The 24389-nt window shown below is 38.0% G+C and overlaps 1 protein-coding gene across 1 annotated transcript; it reads left to right on the top strand.

Moving 5' to 3' along the window:
- Window positions 1-956: 956 nt before the first annotated feature.
- On the top strand, window positions 957-21455 carry LOC104927116 (voltage-dependent calcium channel gamma-5 subunit). Its single transcript, XM_010741126.3, has 6 exons — window positions 957-1235; window positions 11552-11794; window positions 15606-15692; window positions 17635-17775; window positions 17949-18094; window positions 18831-21455. The coding sequence occupies exons 2-6, from the start codon at window positions 11599-11601 to the stop codon at window positions 19092-19094; spliced, it is 834 nt and encodes a 277-aa protein (XP_010739428.1). The 5' UTR covers window positions 957-1235; window positions 11552-11598; the 3' UTR covers window positions 19095-21455.
- The last annotated feature ends 2934 nt before the right edge of the window (window positions 21456-24389 follow it).

Genomic DNA, 24389 nt, shown 5'->3' on the forward strand with positions numbered 1-24389 from the left:
ATGTATTTTTGTTTTTGCAGGCAGATCTTGATTTCCAAACGGCCTCTCTCTCTCTCTCTCTCTTTAAGAATTTCTTTGCTGCACTCAGCAAGGGCTCAGTATTTCCAAAATACCTAAAGGATTCCAGAAAAGTTCATATTTGCTGTTCAGCCTGGAGGAGTCTGACGCAAAATGGAATGACAAAGGTCCCGACTGCCTTCTTGTGAGGTCAGTGAGATGTTATGTGAAAGGCCAAGTCAGAGCCAAGCAGATGACATCCTCTTCATTCATGTCTGCCTATGATCAGTAAGGAACATAATGTGGTGGGTAGTCATACATGGGATTCACCAGATGCTCCTAAATGACTGAATGAACGTCCATATGTTCAGAGACAGTTTGTGCTGAATTCAGTCTGAGAGCAGCTCTGACACTCTGCACTCTTCTAAACATGTGACCAAATGCTATCACAGAACTATCACATTTAACACAAGTTCAGGGCGGGCTCCTCAATTTGCCCACTTCTTGTTTTTTTGCAATTACAGAAGGCTTTCTGACCTCATGTGGAAACACGTGTCCGGCTATACACATCTGTTTCCACAAGAAGAATGAACCAGATGTTACATAGATGCATTTGATTAAGGAGTAGTGATACAGAAAATAAAATAACAAAATTGAATGGTTCTGTTGAAGGCTCAATTGGGAAGCCAATTCAAAGGGCAGAAAGAAATGGGAAGAATTTGAGAAAATAAGAAAAAAAATAAAACTGACAAAAAGATTTCCTATCAGTTACTATGTATTATGGAGTTACTGGTTGTATATTGTAATATAAGAATGCTAAAAGAAATATAGACTGTGCATGTCACGACTATTTGTGCATGAAATCAAATTCATGCAACTGTCATGATGGGAATTTTGCACAAACAACTAAAGCTTTAAAAACGGAACATCCGCAAAGAAAATGATGGCGCCTTCAGGGTTTTATTTGGTTTGAACAATAAACTGTCATCGCATGGACCCAGCTCCTCCTCTGTCCTCACCTGAAGAGAGGTGGAGAGCGGAGTCAGCCGCCACGTGCCGCGCTCTCAGCTCTGCTTTGGATTGTAGTGGTGCGCGAGTTACGCAGCCGCGGGTACGGTCCGCCACACGCAGGCAAACCCGAGACAACACGGAGCGACTGAACCGGGAGAAACAAAAAGAGAAAAGACAGAGGAAGAGCAAGAACAGTGCTTTGAATCAGCCAGTCTTTTTCGTGAAAGGTAATTAATAATGATGTCTGTGTTTTGTAGAGATAAATGTTACCGTCGATGTTTTTGCGCAGAGAAACAGCGCAGCTGATGGCGTGGTGGAATGCTTTGTTTGTTTCGTTTGCCTTGCACGTTTTTACTTTATGCCATTTAGACCGAGGCTTGTTTGAATATTTACAATATAAAAGGATGGGAGCCTCTGTTAACACTAACTTTGCTCACACTTCTATGTAAAGAGAGGACTTTACTCTTCATTACTGCTGAAATTATTGTGGGAAAAATGACAAGACTCACTTTGCTGACTAGATGTATCTACTATACTTCAACACGGAAACACTATATGTGTCCAACTCGGTTAAAACGTTTTTAAATTGTACATGCGACACGCTAGTCGAGATAGTGCATTGTTTTTAGGCTGAGAACACAAAGAAGGAAGGGGAGTGAGCTTTTTGCGGTCCTATGAAAACAAGTCATTTCTAGACTACATTTACTTTGGGTACTCCGGCGCCAATAAACACTTAAGGGAAACGGGGTCTCGATGAGTTTCCTTCCATTACACAGTTGTTTAACACCAGGCTCAATGGACTAAGTTTATTATTGATGGACTGTTCGTGGGGACGTGTGTGGCCGCTTCAGCACCGCGGACAGCGATTTGAGCTCCAGCCAAAGATTTAAACGGCGGGCGGAACAAACAGCTGCCTCTGATGGAGGAAGCCAAGAAATAGACTCCTACTAAATGGCACACTAAGGACCAAGACTTATAACCACATATTAGTTACCTCAAAACTATTGACAAAACAAAAAAAATAAAAAAAGAATTCACAGATGTAGAGGCACAGTCCTCACCTAAATGTATTCAGTTATTCAAGCTCTGTATGTATCAGTATCTTTAAATGATGATTTCGTGAGATTTTGTTTATTTTGCAGGCTGCATATCTTCTAATCTGAACTTTATTCTCTATAGCAACATCTGAAACAAATCTTGAAATTCAGTTGCAGTTTTAATAGGCTACCTCTCTTCATTAACAAAAATGTCAGATTAACCTAGAATAGGTTTTCAGCAGTAGGCAGCCCACAGGCCAACTTGGCCGACATCCATCCACCCCTGTGTGCCAGCCGAATACTGTTTTAGCACAAACTTAGACGGAGATGGCAGTGAACCGCAGGGGATTATTTTTCTGCAGTTGCAAAGGAAAATGGTTTGGAGCCACTGTCCAATAAAGGCTGCACTCTGGCTACTTGTTGCAGTGAAATAGACATTTATAGTACATTGTGCACATCATTATAGTAGTTCACACTGTGACCTAAAGATGGAAACCCACAACTTGTGTACATTTCTGGGGTTTGTTCAGTTTCAGTTCAATCTTTTGCAAGGTATATTTGTACTATTTTCTAGTCTTTTTATAGATCCTTCTTCTGTTTATGCAGATAGTTTTCAAAGAAACCCACAGAGGTTTAAAAATTTAATTGGAAGTCAGTTGACCTTATCATCATTAAAATGTTGCAGGCATTGCTTTCAGTTTTATGCAGCAGAATCTAATGTGGTGTCACAAGCTTAAACTGCTGACTTGAACCACATATTTAACTGCTGGAACTGTCAGTGATTTTCAATATTTTTTTTATCTCTGGGATTCAAGCCTTTGTGCAGCTTTACAGCCAAATTTTGAAGGCTCAAAGATGCACAGACTATGTTACCAAATACTTTACATCCCTGGCCATGTGTTCTATCATTAAAATCCTCAATTTTTCCTTCACCCTGTGTCTTGTTAAGTCGCCAACACCACTGCTCATAGTTAACCAATTTGTCATTCCTGCCAACATGAACACACGGCTATAGGTCATCATTACTAGGAATGTCTGCTACAGATTTCATATTGAGAACATGAACATGCTCAATGTCACCGATGTGTATTGGACTGTTGTGTTATTATACACAATGCATGTTCTGTGTTGTATTACATATAGGTTAGCTGTTGTTATGACTAGTTTGTTAGTTTGTCAGCTATGACAGAAAGCTTACTTAGTATTACTTAAAGTCGATATTAGTGAATTTAAGATTCATTGGGTTTTGTTTGTAAAACTCTACATCCCTATTGTTTTTTGATGATGTGAATGTGTGTAGTCAGGAGGTCACGCAAGTGAAGTTAGTAAAAGGTTAAGAAAGGAAAACAAAGCGGCCCCTCACTAACACTGCTGAGCCTTAGATGCACGTAGATACACTCCTGATCAAAATCTTAAGACCGGGGGGAAAATTACTAATATTCACATTTTGCACTGGTGGAATTTATCCAGGTTGTAAGTAGAGCTTCAAAATGCAAAAAGAAGAAACAGGAGCAAAATACAACAAAATAGAATCAGCAGTTTATTGAAAACTGCATTTAAACTCAAACAGGCCGTTTATCAGCTGATCAGATGTTTAAGACTACAGCCCAAAATAAACCCAAAAATTATGTAAAAGTGTCAAAATGGACTCAGTAGTACTCACCGTTCTTGCTTATCATTTCAAAAATGTATTTAGTCATGCTTGATGTGAGTTTTTCCAGAAGGTTGGTGAGAACATTGCCCCATGTGGTGAAGATGGCTTCAAGAAGGGCATCCATGATCGTCCATTTTTGTAAACTTCCCTTGCCATCCATCCCCAAACGTCCTCAGTGGGATTTAGATCACAGGGACATGCAGGATGGTCCAAACACTAACCCTGGAAGAAGTCCTTTGTCAGGCAGACACTGTGAACTGAAGCATTGTCCTGTTGAAAGACCCAGTGATCACTGCACAGACAAGAGTTCTCAGTCAAGAGGGATCCCTGCTGCAACATCTCCACAGACCTGCCGCATTTTGACGCCCCTGCACAACCTGAAGCTCTATTTTTACATCGAAGGAAAAAACATCCCAGATCATGATGGCGCCTCCTCCACTGTGCCATGTAGAAAACATCTCCAGTGGGATCTCCTTGTTATGCCAGTAATGTTGGAAGCCATCATGACCATCCAGATTAATTAAAAAAACTTTCTTCCACCTTCTAATGTCCCATTTTTGGTGCAAATGGGCCTTTAAATAAATGTTTTGTTCTTTAAGCCCTTCTGTTGTAGATGCTGTCTTATGGTGATTGGGCTACAAAAAGTACAGTACATTAAGGGTCTTAGTTTGGGTCAAGAATTGGCCTGTGTCTTCGCTGACAGCCCGTCAGATCCTCCAGCTCAGAGCAGGTGACATTTTTTTGGGTCTATCACTTGACTTTTTTTTTGTCCCATAACCCTCAGGATCTTTTAAGAAATTTAAAATGACTGCCTCACTGCATCCAAGTTCGACAGGGATGGCACGTTGCGAAAGGCCTTGCTTGTGCAGCTCAACAATCCTGTCAGATTCAAAGACAGAAAACCTTTTTGCCTTTGCCATCAGGGGTTCATGACAGCGTGAATGTCTGATAGAAAATGACATGAAAGTCAGGTTTTTGCACAGATTTTGACTTTTTAAGGCTGTGGTCGTAAACTTTTGATCAGCTGATAAACAGCCTGTTTGAGTTTAAATGCAGTTTTCAATAAACTGCTGATTCCATTTTGCTGTCTTTTGCTCCTGTTTATTCTTTTTGCATTGTGAAGCTCTGATTGCAACCTGGTTAAGTTCCACGAGCACGGAAATGCGAATGGAAATGCGAATATTAGTAACTTTTTCCCCCGGTCTTAAGATTTTGATCAGGGGTGTATCTAGGTGCATCTAAGGCTCAGCAGTGTTAGTGAGGGGCCGATTTGTTTTCCTTTCTTAACCTTTTACTAACTTCACTTGCTATTGTTATGGTGTGTATATGAAACATGCTCCATAATAACACAAATTTGTTAAGCACAGTAAATAAACATTCCCTGTAGCATCAACCCACTCTCTTGGCTGCACCTCAGCAGTTTCAGTGATCACTCACACTCTAAGGAACATCCTGATGGGAATATCCTCAAAAAGTAAACATAGTCCTCCCTGGTGACAGTGGTCCACTTTTCAGTTTTAATTTAGATTTGCAATATACTGTAGCTTTACACACACTCTGGTTGTTGTTATTATTAAAGTCCTACAGCAATTTTAAGTTTGTATTTATAATGTGGCTTTACTGTAGAATATCGAAACATATACACTTGTATAAAATTGATGTCCTGTGTGTGTGTTTGAGTATCATTATGACTGTGTGTAATATGTCCTTATATATGTTTTGTTCCATAATCTTCTGTGATGTATTTGTGCCTCTATGTTTTTCTCCTGTTTTCCTCTGTATCCCCGCTTCAACATGTAAAATGCACTAACAAATAGGAATTCTTGTTTCGGGACTCGCTCATCAGTCTGTTCATGCTTCACTAATTCGGCAGTCTCTTCTGTATAGTGTTGCCTGGCGACAGGGCCAAGTCAAGCTCTTATAAATGGTAGACTTGTTCTCACAACAAACAAGGAAAATGGATGTTGGTGCTATTGTTGTGGGTCACTGTCTTTTGTGTAAGTCAATTAAACCTTTATTTCATCTTTAAGTCATTCAAGTTATTATTATGTTTGTCGCAAATATGTCTACATGGAAACAGTTATGGACAGTTATCCTTAATATTCGCAAAGCTTTGGTAAAGAAAACAGCCTTTTGCAGTGACGATATTAAGGTATTTTAAGTCAGTTTTTTACAGTTTATCTTTACTATTACTCATTTATGATCATCAGAAGATATTAAATGCAGTGAACAAGCTGACTGACAAGCTCTTTGTATTCTTTCTGATTGTGATACTGTATGATGGAATACACAGGGGATGGCAGCTCAAAGCCATTTGCTAAAAGACATAAGGGGACTGCCTTTGGAACAGCATGAAAGGCTTGGGCTATATCCAGAGCTGCCCCATCCAATTAAATTAAGATGATCTGACATTACAGAACGAGAGATGTACTGCGTTTTGATGCAGGCTGCTCTAGAGTCTTGAGGGTGATGGCAGAGAACACCTTCTACATTGGGTCAGCTGGTTCAAGTGTTTATATGCAAATGTGTGATTACATTTAACAGCCATCTGACTGACTTTCTAACTTGAATCTCGTGGTTTTAAAGTGTAGGAGAGGTGAGAACATGACACAGAAATTTCCACTTCACTCAGCCTTGACAGCTCGCACCACCACTGCCACCACCACCACCACTCTCTGCTGTTCGCCAGATGATGCATTGTAAATTGTCTGGCCTACAGCAGGGATTTGGCTTGAACGACTGTGTGCATTTTTAAAATTTTGGTAGGCATGATTTCGAGGGAGTGCTGAGGCATCTCCAGAATTAGACCACTGAGAAATCATTCTAGCTTGTTAGCTCCTGACTGGAGGCCAGGATAACGATATACATTAGCATATGGAAACAAAATGTCCTCTGTGCAATAACATTAACCGTCAGAATCATATAGTCAGGGTACAAGACAAAACAATATGGTACTATGTCCAAATTGAGAGAGTCCTAAACAGGGAAGATAGGATTAGTAGGTCTGCTAAATCATTATTGTAAATAGCTGCTCAAAGGTTTGACATACTCTTCACAACTGCTCAAAATAATTGTTTTAGTTGTTTATTTTATTTAGACACGTAATAATATTATGTTTGTATATTTCACAAAACAAACAATCATTTAAGATATTTACCATGCAGGGCCTAAATTAATATGCCAGGGAACGTGTAACCTTTACCTATTAAAACTGGGTTGCAGAAACAAATTCTTATAGTCAGAAATAACTAAAACTGTAATTTTATACGCTTTTGTTGGATATATTTGAAAGTGGTTTCTTCCTTTTAAAAAACATACAAATCTGTCTTCATATTAGTGTTAATAACAATATCAATGGTGATATGAATCGTATTTATTTGACAGGATGTAAGCCTTGTGGAGGCACATTTCTATACACTGAACTGAAATACTGAATATTTATGACTTGGAAAAAACTTGTCCTTGTTGGAATTGTTTTCATTACAATAACTAACTGTATGATATACTGCATAGGATATATTGACAAGAAAACAGGTGATTGTAGCTTTGCCTTTTGGATTAAGAACGCTTTGTTATGTTCACTGTGGTTTTGGTGGTTGTAAAATCTGCATCATTTATTTTGATCTAGCTACAGAAAAAAATATAATTCTTTGTAAGACTTTTGTGATCAGTGACACACTCCCACTACTCATTAAGTGAGGACAACTGAGAAATAGCCTCTATGTTTTCATGTACAAGTGTATTTGATATACAAAGCTCATGGACATTTGTGGGCCTGAGAGATTGATGTATGTATGAATATGTGCATATATATTGAAGGCACATGTGGTGTTTTCTCTTTAAGTATGTTTTCTTAAACTATCCAAGCAGATCTCAGCCAATTTCCTCCAGCTGTGTCCGTTGCTTCATGGCATATCCTCTCCTTTGCACTGGACTGCTTTTGTCCTCAGGCTCCTCCAGCTAGCCCCAACCAACCACATGGTTAGTCTCCTGTCCTTATCAAAAGCAACAGAGGGACTGCACCCACAGCCACGCTCTCCTATAGCCACACCAGCTGATTCAGTAAGCATAGTAAAAACAAATGCATGCTGTGATGTGGATAAACCCTCAAAAGTGTTGAACAATAACATAGTATTTTACAACAGTTGAAAAGGAAGGAGACATCTGTGTTACTCTTTGTCTTTCCGTTGGATTTCCAATTGTTCTTGGAAATGAGTAGTTTAAATTAAGATTGACAGGAGGTTAGGTTTGCATGTTAAAGTAGACAAAGGAGGACTGCCCTACTTCTGGTGATGACATGCCCTTTACTCTAGCAGCGGTGTGTATCTGCCTTACTTGATGCCAGCATGGCCTCTGGACCCCTAGTGGCTTTGTTCAGTATCACATTAATGGTTGTAAACAATCACATGCTTTTTCATTGAGGATATTGTAAGTGTAAAGTAAAAATGTAGTTTCATTTTTACACAAGATAAACATATATGAGGGTGACAGTAACAATTGCAAAGGTTTTGCTTACTTTATCACCATGTTTAGGTGTTTCAGTCATGGACGGTAGTCTAGTAACAGGTTCAAACAGGACTTTAAAGCAAACGCTGATGTTTATGCAGAGGAGTGTTTCGTGTACCCCTTTGCAGACATAGAGGGGAGCACAAGGCTTTTTTGTTGCTCCTGGTGGCTTTGAACATCTAATGGGATGGGAATCTCAATACAAATAAAACACTTTTTATTTTTTTTATTTTTTATTTTTCAAATGAGATCAGTCACCATTCATAATCCTTTAGAGGCCAGAACAATGAGTACAATTATTAGTATTCATGAAGGACTTAATATGATGTGTGTGTGTGTGTGTGTCTGTGTGTGTGTGTGGTCTGAAGGGTGGGTGTCCTGAAGCTCGTATACACACCTGCCTGTTCTGTTCATCTGGCTTTGTGGAATGTAAGAACTATTTTTAGGCCTCTTTCTTTTACTGTCATTGATATAATTTTCCACTTCCTGTTAGAATACCAAGCAAAGCAACAAAAATGATTGCTCTAATACATTTAGGTGTCCAAACAATCTCTGCCAGCCAGCCAGCGCACAAACAATAGGAGGTTATAGGACACATTAATTCGTAATGTATACACATCCCTGTGAAACTCTAGAAAATATTTGTGGAAATACTCCTTACAGATTCCTCTCCCCACATGCGCAATGCATTACTGAAAGATGCTGCAAATTAATTCAGTTTACTACTGTTTTCGATTGACATTCAGGTGTTTTTTCACATACCTAATTTTTGGTACCCATTACCCTTGATCTGTGAGCGGACAAATCAGCACATGCTACAAGGAAAACATGCTGTTAGCCTTGATTATGTCTGCAGGATGTTTGAGTTTCACCCAAACTAGATTAAGTGCCTCCAGCTGTTTTTTCTAAGCAGTTTGCTTGTATGACTAAAAAAAACAAAAAAAACAACACAAAACAAATATTCAGATGTGGTCTACCAGCACAGTGACTGTAACTCAACCTTCCACAAAGCAAAAGTCATAATCTTCACTGGAACTGGGATTATTGTGGAACAGCTAGTGTCATTCAGCAGCTCCTTATTACAGTGGTGCAGTGTGCTCAAAATAGACTGACTTCTGACTTTAGGAAAACCTTAATAGGTCTTTGCAGTGTTCTGTTTTTTTGTGTATGTGTGTATCACATTTATTTATCAGGTGTCAGTCTTTCTCTGTCCCTTCTTGCTTTAACCATGCGAAGAATGTCTGTGTCGAAACCTTTTAGCAACAACTGTGCAACAGTTGCCAACCCAAGGATAGTGTGGATGGTGCAATGGTGTTAGTCGATGACAGAACATTGGTATTGGTCCGATCAAATTATAGAATGACAACTGTGTCGTGGCAAAATATCTCTAATCATAACTGTATTAACAAATACAGCAGCTTACTCGTCAACTTTTAAATTCAGATTCAAACACATACTGTAATGTTGCATTATTAATTAAGACATTTGGTGTGGCTCTTTTGAGCACTGTCACTATCATTACATTATCCTTGTCTATTTTTGTGCTTGAAGGGTAGCACCATCATCTTCTGTCTCTTTCAGTAATCGTTATCTATTTGTAGAAGCCCATATTCAGGTGCAGTCAGCATTTCAGTGTGTGCTTTTTCTGCTGTACTCTGCTGCAACAGAGAATCATGTCAAATGCAATAACACAAAAACCTCTATGAGTGGAAAGCATGCATCTTGTCTGCAGGTTGTAGCTTGGTGGTAAATGACTAAAAATAGAGTCGTTACATGGCTATTATAAATGAATGGCCACTGATTGCACCATGGTCAAGAAAAGGTTTAATAATAGTGCCTTCTCATTAATGCCAGTCTTTTGTGCTTTAGTGAATTCTGATTGCTTATGCATGCATTCGGCCTGCTTCCAATCACCATCACTCTTTCTTGCATAACACGCAGACCTGTGGTTCATAGTTTGAAGTCCTGTAATACCCCAGATTTTTTTGTATTCTATGTCATGTCATTGGCTAGTTGTAATAAATGCCCAGAATCTATGGGTTTAGTCTATGAGATGCAGTGTTACAAAGTGCAAGAAATGTTGACATGTTTAGTCTCCTCTGCTCAGCTGAAAAAATCCCTGCATTCCTCTTAAAGCTTCATGCATAACCATGAGTACCACACGTCGTCTTTACATCTCACTCTTCTGTTTGTTGAGATGCAAGCTGGCAGATGTGTGGAGATCTCTACTGAAGCTTTACATTCAATCATGAAACAAGAAGTTGATCCATGGAGAGAAATAAATGCCATGAATCTTATGAAAAGTTCAAAATCCTTTCACATATTCACTCAATCTTTCCAGTCCCCCAGTGAGTGCTCAGTGTGCCATCCCACTGTGAACTCATTATGTAAAATCAATTCCTTTCAACACGTATCCCATGCCAAGCCACCCCCAGTGCTCCAGCTTCCGGCAAATGTGGGCATCAGCTACCATACGAACAGATCCATGGTTTTGTGTGATGAGCGCACACATTCATATGCTGACACATACTGCACACCATCTGCAATGCTGCTTCTGCATCACTAGATATAACAGAAAGGAAGTGGATTTATATAAGACTTGTATCAGATATTAGGAGTTGTGTATGATTATATGAGAAAATGTCCTATCTTCTGGGTGGTATGACTTACTGTATACTGTGTTCTTTGGTTTTTGTTTTTTCTTTTTGCTGCAGGCAACATGAGGGCAGTCAAATGGAAAAACTTCACATAATATTTTTCCAAACATGCCCAACTAAGCCACAGGCCCTGCACAATGTGGTTATTCAAATTCTAATGAGAGGGAGTCCCTCCCAGATTTTTTCTCAGCTAAGAGGAAGAAAGTCTCCAGTTATCAGAATCCCATTTATTACTTTACATTCTTTCATGACTGGAATCATTTAATCAGTTAAGATGAAACAAAAGACACCCCAAAGCCATTAGTCAAATAGTCATGTATTAATTAAATTGATACTTACACGACAATAAAAACATCTCTTGGTTTCAATATTTTAACTAGATTACATAGTATCTTTATCTGTTCCCATTATGAAAGAAAACTTTTTACCGTATAGCAAATTTATTTCCCTCTGCCTTTCTTTAAGGAGGCAGCATGTACAAGTGACGTCCTCAAAATGAAAAAAAAAAAAGTTGTACTTTTCTTAAAGTATGAAAATAAAATCCAAAATGTTGTTTCTGTTTGCTCCAGTTTTTTATTCTCTTCCCTTTGGGACAGTTTGATCTTGTCTCAGGAGGATTTTTATGAGGACTCCCCTTTAACTTATGTAAACTCAGTGAACATGTTATTTCCTTTCTTTCCCTGTCCCAGCTCTCCTTTCTGCCGGCGGCGCCCCCCCCTGCTGTTGAGGCTGTGGTATGAGCCTATGTGGCAGGAAGGCGTTGACGTTGCTGAGCAGCGTGTTCGCTGTTTGCGCCCTGGGCCTGTTGGGGATTGCAGTAAGCACCGACTACTGGCTCTACCTGGAGGAGGGTGTTATCCTTCCCCTCAACCAGAGCACAGAGATACGCATGTCCCTCCACTCTGGCCTCTGGAGGGTGTGCTTCTTGGCTGGTGAGTTAGTATGAAGTCTGAAATATACAGAAGTATTTTTATCCCTCAGTCCACAGAGCTAAGTAAGTATCTTTACCCATTGGATAATGACTTATTTGATTATTATAAATCTCGATTATAGGTTATATATAACCTGATCTGATATATATTTAGATGTATAAGATAGTTTAGTTATGCATGAAGTAAGCTCCACAACATGACCATTTATTTGCAAACAAAACAAAGGTCCAAATTCACCAATATTCCTGTGCATATAGCAGTTATTCACACACACACACACACACACACACACACACACACACACACACACACACACACACACAAAATAAACAAACTTCTGACACAAATAAACAAAATAACTTCTGGTTAACATCATTGCTGTCATTCTGCATGAAAACATTTGGTGAACTGTTTGTGAATTCATTAGATCACCTTAAATGATATGAAAAAATATTCAAATGTACATATTGTTTAGAATAACAGATTCAAAAGTCAAGGCTTAATGTTTCTAACTACTGTAGCACCGTTAGAAACACTTTTCACTCAGCATTGACTGTGGTCTGTCCTGCACAAAGCTTTGGTGAATCTGGGCCTCAGTGTCTAATTTTCTATAAAATGTATATTTGCACATGCACAGTCACCTTCTTTCCTCCTTCTTCCCTCCTCTTTAAACATGTTGCTGGAGAAAGTACAGAAGACTGAGTCTTTGCTTAGTGTTTGGATATTTCAGCATGAATATTTTAACTTTGCCTTAACCTCTGTCCAGCAATAGGACCAATATGTTGCCTTTCATGTTTCCACACTCTAAATCTGTGGTGCATCCTTGAAACTATTTTTATTCCAGTTGAAAGATTGGCTTTGCTAGATGTCTTTCCTCATGACTTACCTAGTGGCTGACTTCTATTCTGTTGCACTCGAGGCATCATGGATTGATGCAGAAAACCCTCATTTACTTGACTGCTTTTTCTTTTTCCATCTTTTTGACCTGCATCTCTTTTGCACTCGACATGAAAAAATTAGTATTATATACAGCATATGTATTTCCACAGTGCATGCTTAAACACCTTTTGGCCTTTCGAAACATTGTTCCTCCCCAGCTCCAACATCACAAGGGCATGCTTGGAGGTCTGGATTGAAAATGAAACACTAACGGTTAGATTTTATTCTTTTCATAGAGACACAACTCTCCAGACAAGTGTTGCCCCTGAGTAAACCAGGTATCAACTTTTGCTCTTTGCTCCCTCTGGAAATGGCAACAGTTAACGGTATTAATATGCTGTGTTCTTCTTCTTGGATTTTCAAACAAGAATATGTTTGTGCCTTTTAAAAGGTTAGACCTAAAAAATGCAAATAATTTATTTATTCTGTAATATTATTAAAATGAACTGTTGAATTGTTCCATTAACCCCTGTGCCACAAATTACCTGCCATGTCCTGTTTCAGGGTTACTCATTCACTGTCAACAAATATGTAGGCAATCCAGCTGTGATTAGCACCAGATGTTTTCCTGCCACACAGTAGGCCATTGCTACAGTATATATAGACTAATGTAGTGTGTGTTTTAGGGGCCATTGAGTGGCCTTATTGCCCACTTAACAGTTTGACCCAGAAACAATTACTGAGTTGCTGTATGTTGTCATGCCAGAGATCGTGAACAAGGTTGCGTGGTGTTTTAGTTGGTATTGATGTTGGCTAGAGTTCATCGAGTGTTTGGCTGTTAGTATTTGGTTTCAGCACGAGTTCATATAGAGTATCTCACACCATACAGCCAGGGCTTGGTCATTTTTAGTGCTGTAAATCATGCCCTATATAGGGCACTGGATTGCTTGTATGTAGACTGCAAGAGTAGCCATAGTGTTGATAAAAGTTAAATTTAGCTAGGTTTTTATTTTACAGTAACATACCATTCTTGGAAATATTTCTTGTTTGTAATGTTTATCATGATTTCCCTTTCATACAGCTACACTATAAGTCTAGCTTTGCAGTAGCTGTTTAGCAGCATTATTAAAATCACATTTGCATGATGTTTTGTTTATTTTCAGCCATTCCACAGTAAATGTTTTTCATTACAAGTCTCAAATAGCAGTGTTACTGGAGCCCTTCAAGACTGACTGAAAATGAGGCATTAAGTCTGCTGTGTGAAAGCATAATCAACATTTTCTATAATGCTATAATTACCGGTATTTACCTCTGTTGTAGTTACATTTGAAAGGCCTGACAATTACAGCTGCCATTCTGCAGATATAAAAAAAAGCTCTCGCTTTACAGTCATGCTACAACACAAAGCTCTACAAGCATGACTGTTAATAAGGAAGCCTACAAGATCTTTAAGTAATGTTTTGATAACCCAGGTAAGGGGAACTCCAGGGAGCCACATACTCTTTCCCTTTCCTGTGAGAATTTTCATTTAGTGGCTTTAAATGCTGATTTTATGCTGAAAGAAACACTAAAATAAAATGCAGGAATGGGAGAAATAACCGACAGGCTTTATCTCTCTATCAAACAATCCCGGACGGTAATTGCCATCATTTTTTATTTTTACTCTTGAGCATCTCTTGATTTAAATTCCAGGGTTTCTGACAAGAGGTTGTTCAATCAAGGTGGTAAATTTGCCCAGATTGTGCCTCATCTCATCTCGTAATTGATTTATAGTGACTAGATTATAGCCTAAACAAACAATAGCTGCGCTCATTAAATATATAGTGTTTGCTATGTGAGAGAGGTGCAGGTCAATGTTTTATTTAATAAAACTGTATGTCCTATTATGATGTGTTCAGACAGGATCTTTTCAGGCGAATTGAGTATGCATTATAAAAATTTGAAACATAGGGGAAACAAGCATGTGATCCTATGTCCTTATATACATGATGTAATGAAAACCAACAAACAATTGCTTGATACATGTAACATTGTTCTTCTCCGCAGGCCTTAAGAATAGTGCCCTAGATTTGTTTACTTACACTCAATAATAATATTACTTAGTACTGTATAATTTAGATATGTATTGAGTCAGTGTCAATCTACTTTGTACCAGAATAAACTTTCAAACTATGTGTGGTCTCACTTATGATGCAGCCTAAAACCCCTTAAGAATAATTCACATCAACAGGAAATATCTCATTAAAGACTTACAAATTAACAGATTTGTTTAACCCCAAATTACACCTAAATAATGCAAAACTAAAATATAATAATACAAAAACACATAGAAAAATAAGCAAAAGTAAATAAGCAACTCTCACATTAAAAGGAAAACAAATACTGTATACCTGATTAGGTGGATTTCTCTCTTTCTCCCCTCTGTGAGGAGATTATCAACAACAAATTCACTCCCACCTTGGGATTCAAAAATACATAGGTGCACACAATAATAGTACTAGTGGGCCCCACACGCATTAAAAAAAACCCCAAAATACTTGTCCTAATTATGGAGAAAAGTGGGTCTTCACACCCATTTGAGGGGTATTTAGAGGAGAATCTCTCTTCCCACGTCACCAGAGGTAAAGCTAGGGTTTACCTGGTCACCTGGTGTGCTGTGTGGTTTCCGTCACTCACTGGCTGCTGATTAGCACCTGCTCATTCCTTGTACAAATACTAAAAGCAGAAATGTTGTATTGTCTAAAACAAGCTGTTGACGTTTAACTGCTTCACTCAAGAAATAAGATGAAGTTGTATCACAACTGCACACAAACTCTGTGTAGTTAGAAAACTTGACATTTGTGATGTACAGTCAGAACTTTAATGCTGTTTCTACTCAATATTTCTGTGAACCTTTCTAAAATATATTTCTTTCCCCATTTCTTTGTTCCAGGGGAGGAGAAAGGCAGATGTTTTACCATAGAGTATGTGATGCCCACTAATGTCCAGATGACCTCTGAGTCCACTGTTAGTGTCCTGAGTAAGTAACAGTTAACACTCTAGTATTAAGTAAGTAAATAAGTAAATAATAATAATATAAGTAAATCTTCAATCTGGTGAAAGTGTTTAGTTTTGTTTGCAAAATGTTTTGCTATGAGTTAGTATAAGTTATTGTTGGACCATCGCTCTCTTCTACCACTGGGTGGAACTGGGGTGATAGTCCAGACCTCCAAAGTATTACACCCTCTCAGTGAACCTCATCTCTGGCAGGTGAAAGAGGTGTCTGGTAACACCACACGTCCCTGGGGAGGCGCCTGTCTGCAGCCGTTTCCAGGTCAATGCTACTGGTGGCTTAGCACTGACAGGGACTGCAATGCAGATTTTGTTATGCCAGGACTAAAATCATCACATACATGACAAGTCTGATCTGAGCACAAGTCACGTTACTCTAGTCGACACCTCTGCACTATGTCGTCATATATGTAGTTTGTGCTATTCCTAGCCCAATCCCCTAGGCCAATCCACTCAAGATAAGAGCTGAGTGTGTATAAAAAATTTAAGGGTGCCATTTTCATTTTGTAGAGACCCCCTGCAGGGTTAACACGCATGGATACACTTACACAATACCGGCAGTGTGCAGGCAAACAGTCAGGATTACAGAGACTGATGCTGTTATTACAGATCTAAAATCTTCAAGATGCATCCCAACGGTAGTATCTGAGGAAAGACAAAAATAAGGCAATTGTAAACTAGTGGATCATGTAGGCACATTTAAATGCCTCCAACACTCACTGAAGGTTGTCATAACACACTAACTGAAGCAGACAATGTTGAGGGATGCAATGAATCATGCACTTTTGATTATTACTAATAAGTATCAAAGGGGTGATTCTAAGTATTGTACAGTATTAGAGAACAAAGAGAGAAACAGGCAGACATAGGAGACAGGAGGATTGATGTGGAGATGTGCAGGTGAAGAAGTGACAGAAACCTGAATAAGAATGAAGTGTACATGTAAAAAAGAAATCACTCCACCGAAGTGACGACAACATAGGCAGTAAAGATTCTCAAATTGAACTGAAAATTCAAATTCAGAAAATAATACTCCTGAAAATGTTGCCCAGTATACTTTATTGGTTTTACAATAAAGTATACTTTCAGGCACAATGGTAGACATAAGATAATGTACTATATATGGATTAGATGAAACACTGAATGAATGAATTTTAGATGGAGGGATGCGTAAATAGAAACTCAAACACACACAGCATTAAAAGTTGATACAGGACCTATCCAATCACATTAGAACACACAGCTTTGTTGTATTGACATACCTGTTTGTTTTTAAACACTTCAGCATTTATATAATAACTTATTTTTGCTTTTAATGCACCTCTTATTGCATCATTTTACTTACTTTTTTGTGAATCTGCCTCTTTGTTGGAGACCCAACATAAATCCAGAAAGACTTACTTTCATTTGTCGTTTTATTATGTGGTCTAGGGTATCTACAGTAGATTGTTCTAGGCAAGTTTACCAAACTTTACCCAATTAATAAAATAACCAATTCCATTAAGCTTATGGTCTTAGAATCAGATGAAACACTTGAAGGGAAGGGTAACATCTTGTGTAATGGAGACACAATTAGGCTCTGGAAAAACATATCAGAGAATTTACTTCTGGGAGGTACTCTACCATTTGCTCACAGTAGGGAGGCCCGGCTCCATTTTAATATAAATAAGCCACCATGTTCTAAACCCATGAAATGCTGATTTGACAAGACCAGTCTCAGTGGAAAAACTCATGCTGCTACTCTAAGGAGAAAAAAACTTCCATTAGAAGTTTCAGAAAGTCACTGAAGAAAATGTACAAAACAGAGGAAAAAAATCCAGAAAGTTCAGTTCAGTACATCTCAAATTCATGAAAGTCTAAGTTTCTAATTCAGTTCAAGAAACTGATCAGATTTTCTTGTCTTCTTCCAGAGATGATCCGTTCTGCCACTCCATTCCCGCTGGTCAGCCTTTTCTTCATGTTCATTGCTTTTGTACTCAGCAACATCGGCCACATCCGACCCCATCGCACCATCCTGGCCTTTGTCTCTGGAATCTTCTTCATCCTGTCAGGTACTCACAACATATCCAAACTAATAAATTAAGAAGCAGCATGATAGATACTGATCTGAGAATGTGGCATATTGTTATTGTAAACCTGTGATCACTACATGTATGGTTTATAATCATTTTTGGCAACAATAGTAATGCCTATCGTATAAGTTCAGTATAATTGTTCTCCTCAGGTCTCTCTCTGGTAGTTGGTCTGGTGTTGTACATCTCCAACATTAATGACGAAATGTTGAACAGAACCAAGACTAATGAGGCCTACTTCAGTTACAAGTACGGCTGGTCATTTGCCTTTGCTGCCATCTCCTTCCTGCTCACTGAGGTAACATCACCACAATAAGTGTGAATAATGTAACCTTGTATCTTGCCTGGTTGGGTTTCACAAGCATACATAAAAATTAGTCCTCTAAACTTTCTTTCTTACCTATATAACTTTCTTTCTCCTCTTAAAATCACCCTTTTTGTGTGAGAGACGTAATCATTGTTCAAAAAAAGGACAAGAAATCAATTTATTAAACATTTGGTGTTTGGATTTTTAAGACTCAAATCCCTTACACTAGATATAAACAACTGTGATGCATTGTGTTGTGAGAAAAGATTCTCATGACACATGGTAATTCGGGGTTAATAAGCTGTGATTCATGTTTCTTTTGCGGATAATTGATTTTTATCATCCACAATCGGATGTAACACTGACAGGAAATGATTTTCCAGTGAAACTTTGTTTATTTTATGAACAGGAAAAACAAATAAATAAACATAATAATCCACACAGATACACGCTTGCATGAACTCATTCAAACAAGTCATGATTCACTATAGGGGATTGATTTTTGCTGATGTTTATAGGGATAATATGTTTTATCATCTTTCCATTGACAATAAAAACTACTGGCTAATTATGTTTTATATTACCATTAACAACACCTTCAAAATTATTCAGAATCTATAAGATATGTAAAGCAGGAACAAAATAAGAACAATACCGATAACAGAAATACAGTTTAAGGACAAAACAAGAGCAAACTTTGTGTGTCTTTGCCTCCACTTCCCACCAGACGGCAGGTGTCATGTCGGTGTACCTGTTCATGAAACGCTACACAGCAGAGGAAATGTACCGGCCTCATCAGGGCTTCTACCGGCCTCGCCTCAGCAACTGCTCAGATTACTCTGGTCAGTTCCTCCATCCAGACGCCTGGGCTGGACGTGGTCGTAGTCCCTCCTCCATCTCTTCTGAGGCCTCCCTCCAGATGAACTCTTCCAACTATCCTGCTCTCCTCAAGTGTCCAGAGTATGAGCAAATGTCCTCCTCACCTTGCTGAAGCAGAAGATGAGTGATTGTGTTAGCACCGTAGCATTCATTTTGATCTGACTGGATTCTGTCATAAAATTGTCCAATAATTTGATATTATCCAGTTTAAATTCATCCCTTCTTCAAGTGTCCTGACTATAACCTGATTCTCTCTAACCCTCCCTACTGCCGATTTCTTTTATTTACACCTTTTGGTTTTGTGGGGAGAAAAAAACTTAGGTTGAAGGTTAGCCAGTTCACTTTATTCTCAGCTAACCTGTCTTGTTTCAGGGAGAGCTGTTAGAAGATGAGAGAGGAAAGAGTTTGGTCAGATTGTACTTTTATCTGCTTTTCTCTAACTTTGAGCGATAGGTCCCTAGAAATCTGCTGAACCGACCATGGGTGAAGTCATCTGGAAGGATTAACTTGAGTGGTTAAAACCTGCAGCAACCCTGCACATCACCAGACATGGAGAGTTTAGACAAGGGTTTGGCAACTATGTGCTATGGACGCAGGTTTTCAAAAGCAAACACGAGAGAAAGTGCTTTGGAAAAGTGCTTTAGAATGATAAATCTTACAGGGTGGTTCATGAATTGTGTTTAATGATAAAGTTTAATGATAACGTCGTTGCTCAAATTGTGCACAAGCAAGATTTACTCACTTCTTCAGTTGCAGAGTGCTGCTTTTTGTTTTAAGATACTGTAATATACTGAATATGTACAGCATGTGGAACACATTATGAACGTGAGTTTCAGAAAGATCATTTTATTGACATACCGGTTTGTAAGCAAACCTTACGATTAGGGTGACAGGCTGGGAGAGTTGGGTTTATGACACATGCTATTTGACTTTCCTTATGAATTTCATTTATTTCACCCTCTATTTCTGTATCAAGCGTGATTTTTAAACAATTTGCAGATCACACTCACTTTCACTTAACAACCAAAAGTACTTAGATCCTTTACACAGGTGTCTCATAAACCTTTTAGGGTGCAACTGAAGAGAGAAAGGCTTCAGTATTTTTTGTCAAGCCTTTCAACTTCATTAGTTTTATTTATTCCCTTTTAGCAGTCTGAGTACTAACACCAAAGGAAAGGTTTATATTATAGGCTGCTAGTCCAGACATATGAGATACATTATATATATTAATGGTTATATAAACTTTGAGTGTATTATTGTACTGTATATTCTTGTAAAGTAAAGGAAACAGACAGTCACAACAGACACTTTATTTACTCTCATAAGTTATTCTATTATTTATAACAGTACGAGACTGATTTACATCAGTGTTTCAGACAATACAGATGTAAATAAACCTTTTTTATTCTCAGAGAACCTATGATTTCTGTATACAGTGGTCTTCTTAGTTAGTGAGTCAGTCAGTTAAAGAAGTGTATTTAACCAAAATATTAAAAGAAATCAAGCATTTCAGGGGCAATCAACTTAGAGTTACAAATGTTATGTGTTTAAAAAGAAGAGAAAGCAAAGTGGGAGACAATGTCTATGTGGTCATGGTTCTGATGGAGAATGAGTGAATGAGTCAAAAAGACAATTTTGATATGAAGCTTTTGTGAATGTAAGATTTGTTTCAAGGAAATTATGATTTTTTTTTGCACACAATGCCACTCCTGTAGAGATATAATAGATGCATATTTTTCTAATTTACTCCCTCATAATGACTAACTGTTCTTTGTTGATGACATACAAATATACTGCCAAGGAAGTTGTATCCAGGTTAAGTGGATTATGGTATTGAATATATACATTTCATGCAGCATTAAGTGTGAGTAAACATATTACAGAGAAACATTTTGTCTTGTGCAATATTTTTGTTAGTTTGATATATTATTATATATTATTAAAATTATAATTATTGTCAGTATTTAATGTTGCATGTTGTGAACTCCACATATTTTTAATGGCATGCAACATTTCATCACTGGATCATGGTATTCCACCTGCAGTTTAAACAAACACACATAAAACTATGAAACACAAACTGTGCTAAGCTCAGCGAAGCTAAGTTCACTCTCAAGAACTGGTTTGGTTTATACTGTAGACCAGCTACAATTTGTTTATTTTAAGCACTGTAAATATAAAATCATATGTGTGTATATATATTCATTTTTTGTATAGACAGCAGTACATGTAAAAAAATATGGTTGTTTTGTTGTTGTGTAGATTCATCTGCAGTATAAGTGGCTGCTTTGCCTCCTGCGTCACATTGAAAATGTGAGCTTTTGCATAATGGTATACTTACATAAAGTATTCAGATGGTGTCATTGTCAGACATGAAATGTCAATATCTGTGTATTTTTACAATCAAAGTAATTTCCATGATGTTAAATGTGCGATGGAATATGTATACTAATAATTAATTAATAAAGTTGAATGGGATTTGATAAAGAATACGTTTGTTTCTTCTATAACAGCTTGTGTCTCTGAGATGTCTGAATTATACAGCATATGTATTGTATTCATGTGTCAGAGCACTAAAATTAATCATGTTCATCACTCACTATGTCTAAAATGAAATACATATTTATATAACTTACCATTTCATGGTTATGTGGCAAACATAGGAACAAAGTGCTGAAAGACTTTAAAAGACAGTTGCTGTAATCCAATCAAGAACAATATACAGTAAACAGACCCTCTCATTGCTTTCGGGGCAGTGAAAACATTGCTGTGGTCATGTGATGCAACACATGAAGTCATGTAAGGAAACTGTCTTTCAGTATGCAATACAGTATGTGTAGCACAATGTCACCCTCTATTGAGACAGACTAGAAATGCACATCAATGAGAAACTGCAGGTGTAGACTGAGACAAGAATATAATAACTATTGATCATATAATCAAAAACATGTCTCAGGCTTATCATGCATCCACCCACTTGCACTGAAACTACTGAATCTGAAGCTACTCTTTACATGAGAGAAAATACTTTGAAAGCAGGGTAAATTCTCTTACGGGTTATCAAGCATTTTTAACATGTCTCTCCACCCAAACAGTGATAAGTTAAGAGTGCCAGTGTGAACCCAGTGATGCTCTGACTGAGAGCTGGCTTTCATCCATCTGGGTGAATGAGATGTAATGGGGCTATCAGCAGGATGGAAACTGCTAATCTGCATCAAGTACTGATGTGCCCACAAACCAAGCGAGCAGTTTTATCTATTGACCTGATAAGCTGGCATGTTCCCAAATGGATTACCCCCAACAATGGAACCACGTGTTGCAAATTTTGCTGTTGGTGGTAATTAAAACTCATTTAGTGGTACGCTATTAAATTTAAACTCTTAATCGTCATTGTTCTGCTGCACTATCATGGAATAAAGTAATTAGCTATTATGTCTTCATGAAATTCCAAGTGAACTAATTACTGTCTTTCTTCATTAATTGGCCGTTTATGAGCAATAGCTCAGTAGCCTTTGCCAACGGCACCATCTAGTGTTACTTCTTCAGACACACACACACAGCTTCCTAATCAGTGTTGAGTTACATCTGTTATTCCTTAATCTTGCCGGTCACTCTTTTTTGTAATTTTCAAATCTCAAGGCCACAATAAACTGGTTGATTGTTAAAAGCAGTCTGGTTGGGCAAAATGTACATACTGGAGAACTTCTAATCTGCGATCTAGTCTAACATTCTGGATTTTTTAACTCATATGTATTTGGATAAAGAGATTAAGCTAGGTTTGCCTGTAACCTGAAGTAATACACACCAGATGTGAAATCTGTGACCGTGGAATTAGTTTACTAACATACAGTAAGTCAGATCAAAGGGAACATTTCTTCTTATGAACCACACCAGAATGAGACAAATGAGATTTCAACTAGTGTAAAGCTTGCTGTTTATGTTTTATTTACCACTTTTAGTCACTGAATGCAGACTTAAGCTACCACAGGGTAAAAAGACAAAAATATGTTTCTCTGAACTTTAAAAACACGACATATAGAATCATGGGGTATTAAGGAGTATGGCCATAAAAACTGGAGAAACAGACACATCACCTTTCATAAAATTCTCTCACATCTATGCAAGACATACCTGTTCTTCAGAAAAGTTTGTTGAACAGAAAAGTAGTAATAGTCAAATTTTAAAATTTGTTCATGGAAATACTGAAATAACAGTTGAGATGAGAAAGCACGGTGCTTAGCGGTCGCCTCACAGCAAGAAGTTTCCTGGTTCAAATCCCAGCTGTGTGGAGTTTGCATGTTCTCTGCGTGTGTGTGCTTCCTGGCTATAAAAAGCCTTGTATTTTAAGAGCTGTGAGTTTTTCCCAAAAGTCGACAGTACATTAAACTGAAGGCAGTTCAGTGTGGCATCGTCAGTGTGCAAATATATATATTTATGCATGCATGTGTCTTGTGTGGCATGTGTCTGTAGTATGATTAATCTCATATCCTAGACTGGAAATAAGGCTAAATAAATGCTAAAATATTTTTTTATTAGAGAGAGATGGGGAACAACATGCAGCAAAGGGCCACAGGCCGGCTTCAAACCCTGGGCCGCTGCTGAGCCTTCGTACTTGGGGCGGATGCTTTACCAACTGAGCTAATTGACACCCTAACTCAATTAAATTACTTTGAGAAAAGATAAATGATCTTATAGGTTCACAAACACACACACACACACACACACACACACACACACACTTTATTTAATTTCTCTGTTTATCTCTTCATCCGGCTTCTTTCCCCAGTATTACATCTTTCATCCTCTTCATCTGTCTGTTTTTTGTCTTTTTCCCGACAGTTTGTGGAAAAGGCCTTTGTGCCTTCTGTTAAATAGGTTACTTGTGAATGCAGCAGGTTCATTGCCATTGGGAGGTGGGAGGCCTGAAGGACAAGCATTTGGCATTGTAGAACCCAAGTCTCTGTGTGTTTGTCAGGCTGTCTCATTGATGGCAACAGTTGTAGCTTTTTAATGATTAAGGATAATTTTAAGGATAATCTCTGTTTCATCTATACCATGACCTCTTTGCCCTTGCTTTGTTAAGTGGTTAATTAAAGAATTTGACGTAACATGATCCGATTGCACTTTGTGTGTGTGTGTGTGTGTGTGTGTGTGTGTGTGTGTGTGTGTGTGTGTGTGTGTGTGTGTGTGTATGTGTGTGTGTATTTTACACTACACTAAAGCGACTGATTAGCTCTTTTTCAGTCGTTGACTGAACAATTTGTTTCACTCCAACTGTGAACCCCCTGCTCTTTTCATCTAAGGCCAGAAAAAAAAAACAATTTGAACCAACAAGACTGAACAAAGATATAAAAAGAACTGCGAAAGTACAAGGAAGAAAAATAATTGATTTTTACAGCATACCAGA

This window comes from Larimichthys crocea, chromosome X, assembly GCF_000972845.2.
Source record: "Larimichthys crocea isolate SSNF chromosome X, L_crocea_2.0, whole genome shotgun sequence".
Lineage (NCBI taxonomy): Eukaryota > Metazoa > Chordata > Actinopteri > Sciaenidae > Larimichthys > Larimichthys crocea.

Excerpts from the sequence above, each read along its gene's own strand:
- LOC104927116 (XM_010741126.3), top strand. The coding sequence starts at position 11,599 with ATGAGCCTATGTGGCAGGAAGGCGTTGACGTTGCTGAGCAGCGTGTTC. Across the intron at positions 15,693-17,634 it reads GTCCACTGTTAGTGTCCTGA|AGATGATCCGTTCTGCCACT; the intron begins GTAAGTAACAGT and ends GTCTTCTTCCAG. Across the intron at positions 17,776-17,948 it reads AATCTTCTTCATCCTGTCAG|GTCTCTCTCTGGTAGTTGGT; the intron begins GTACTCACAACA and ends TGTTCTCCTCAG.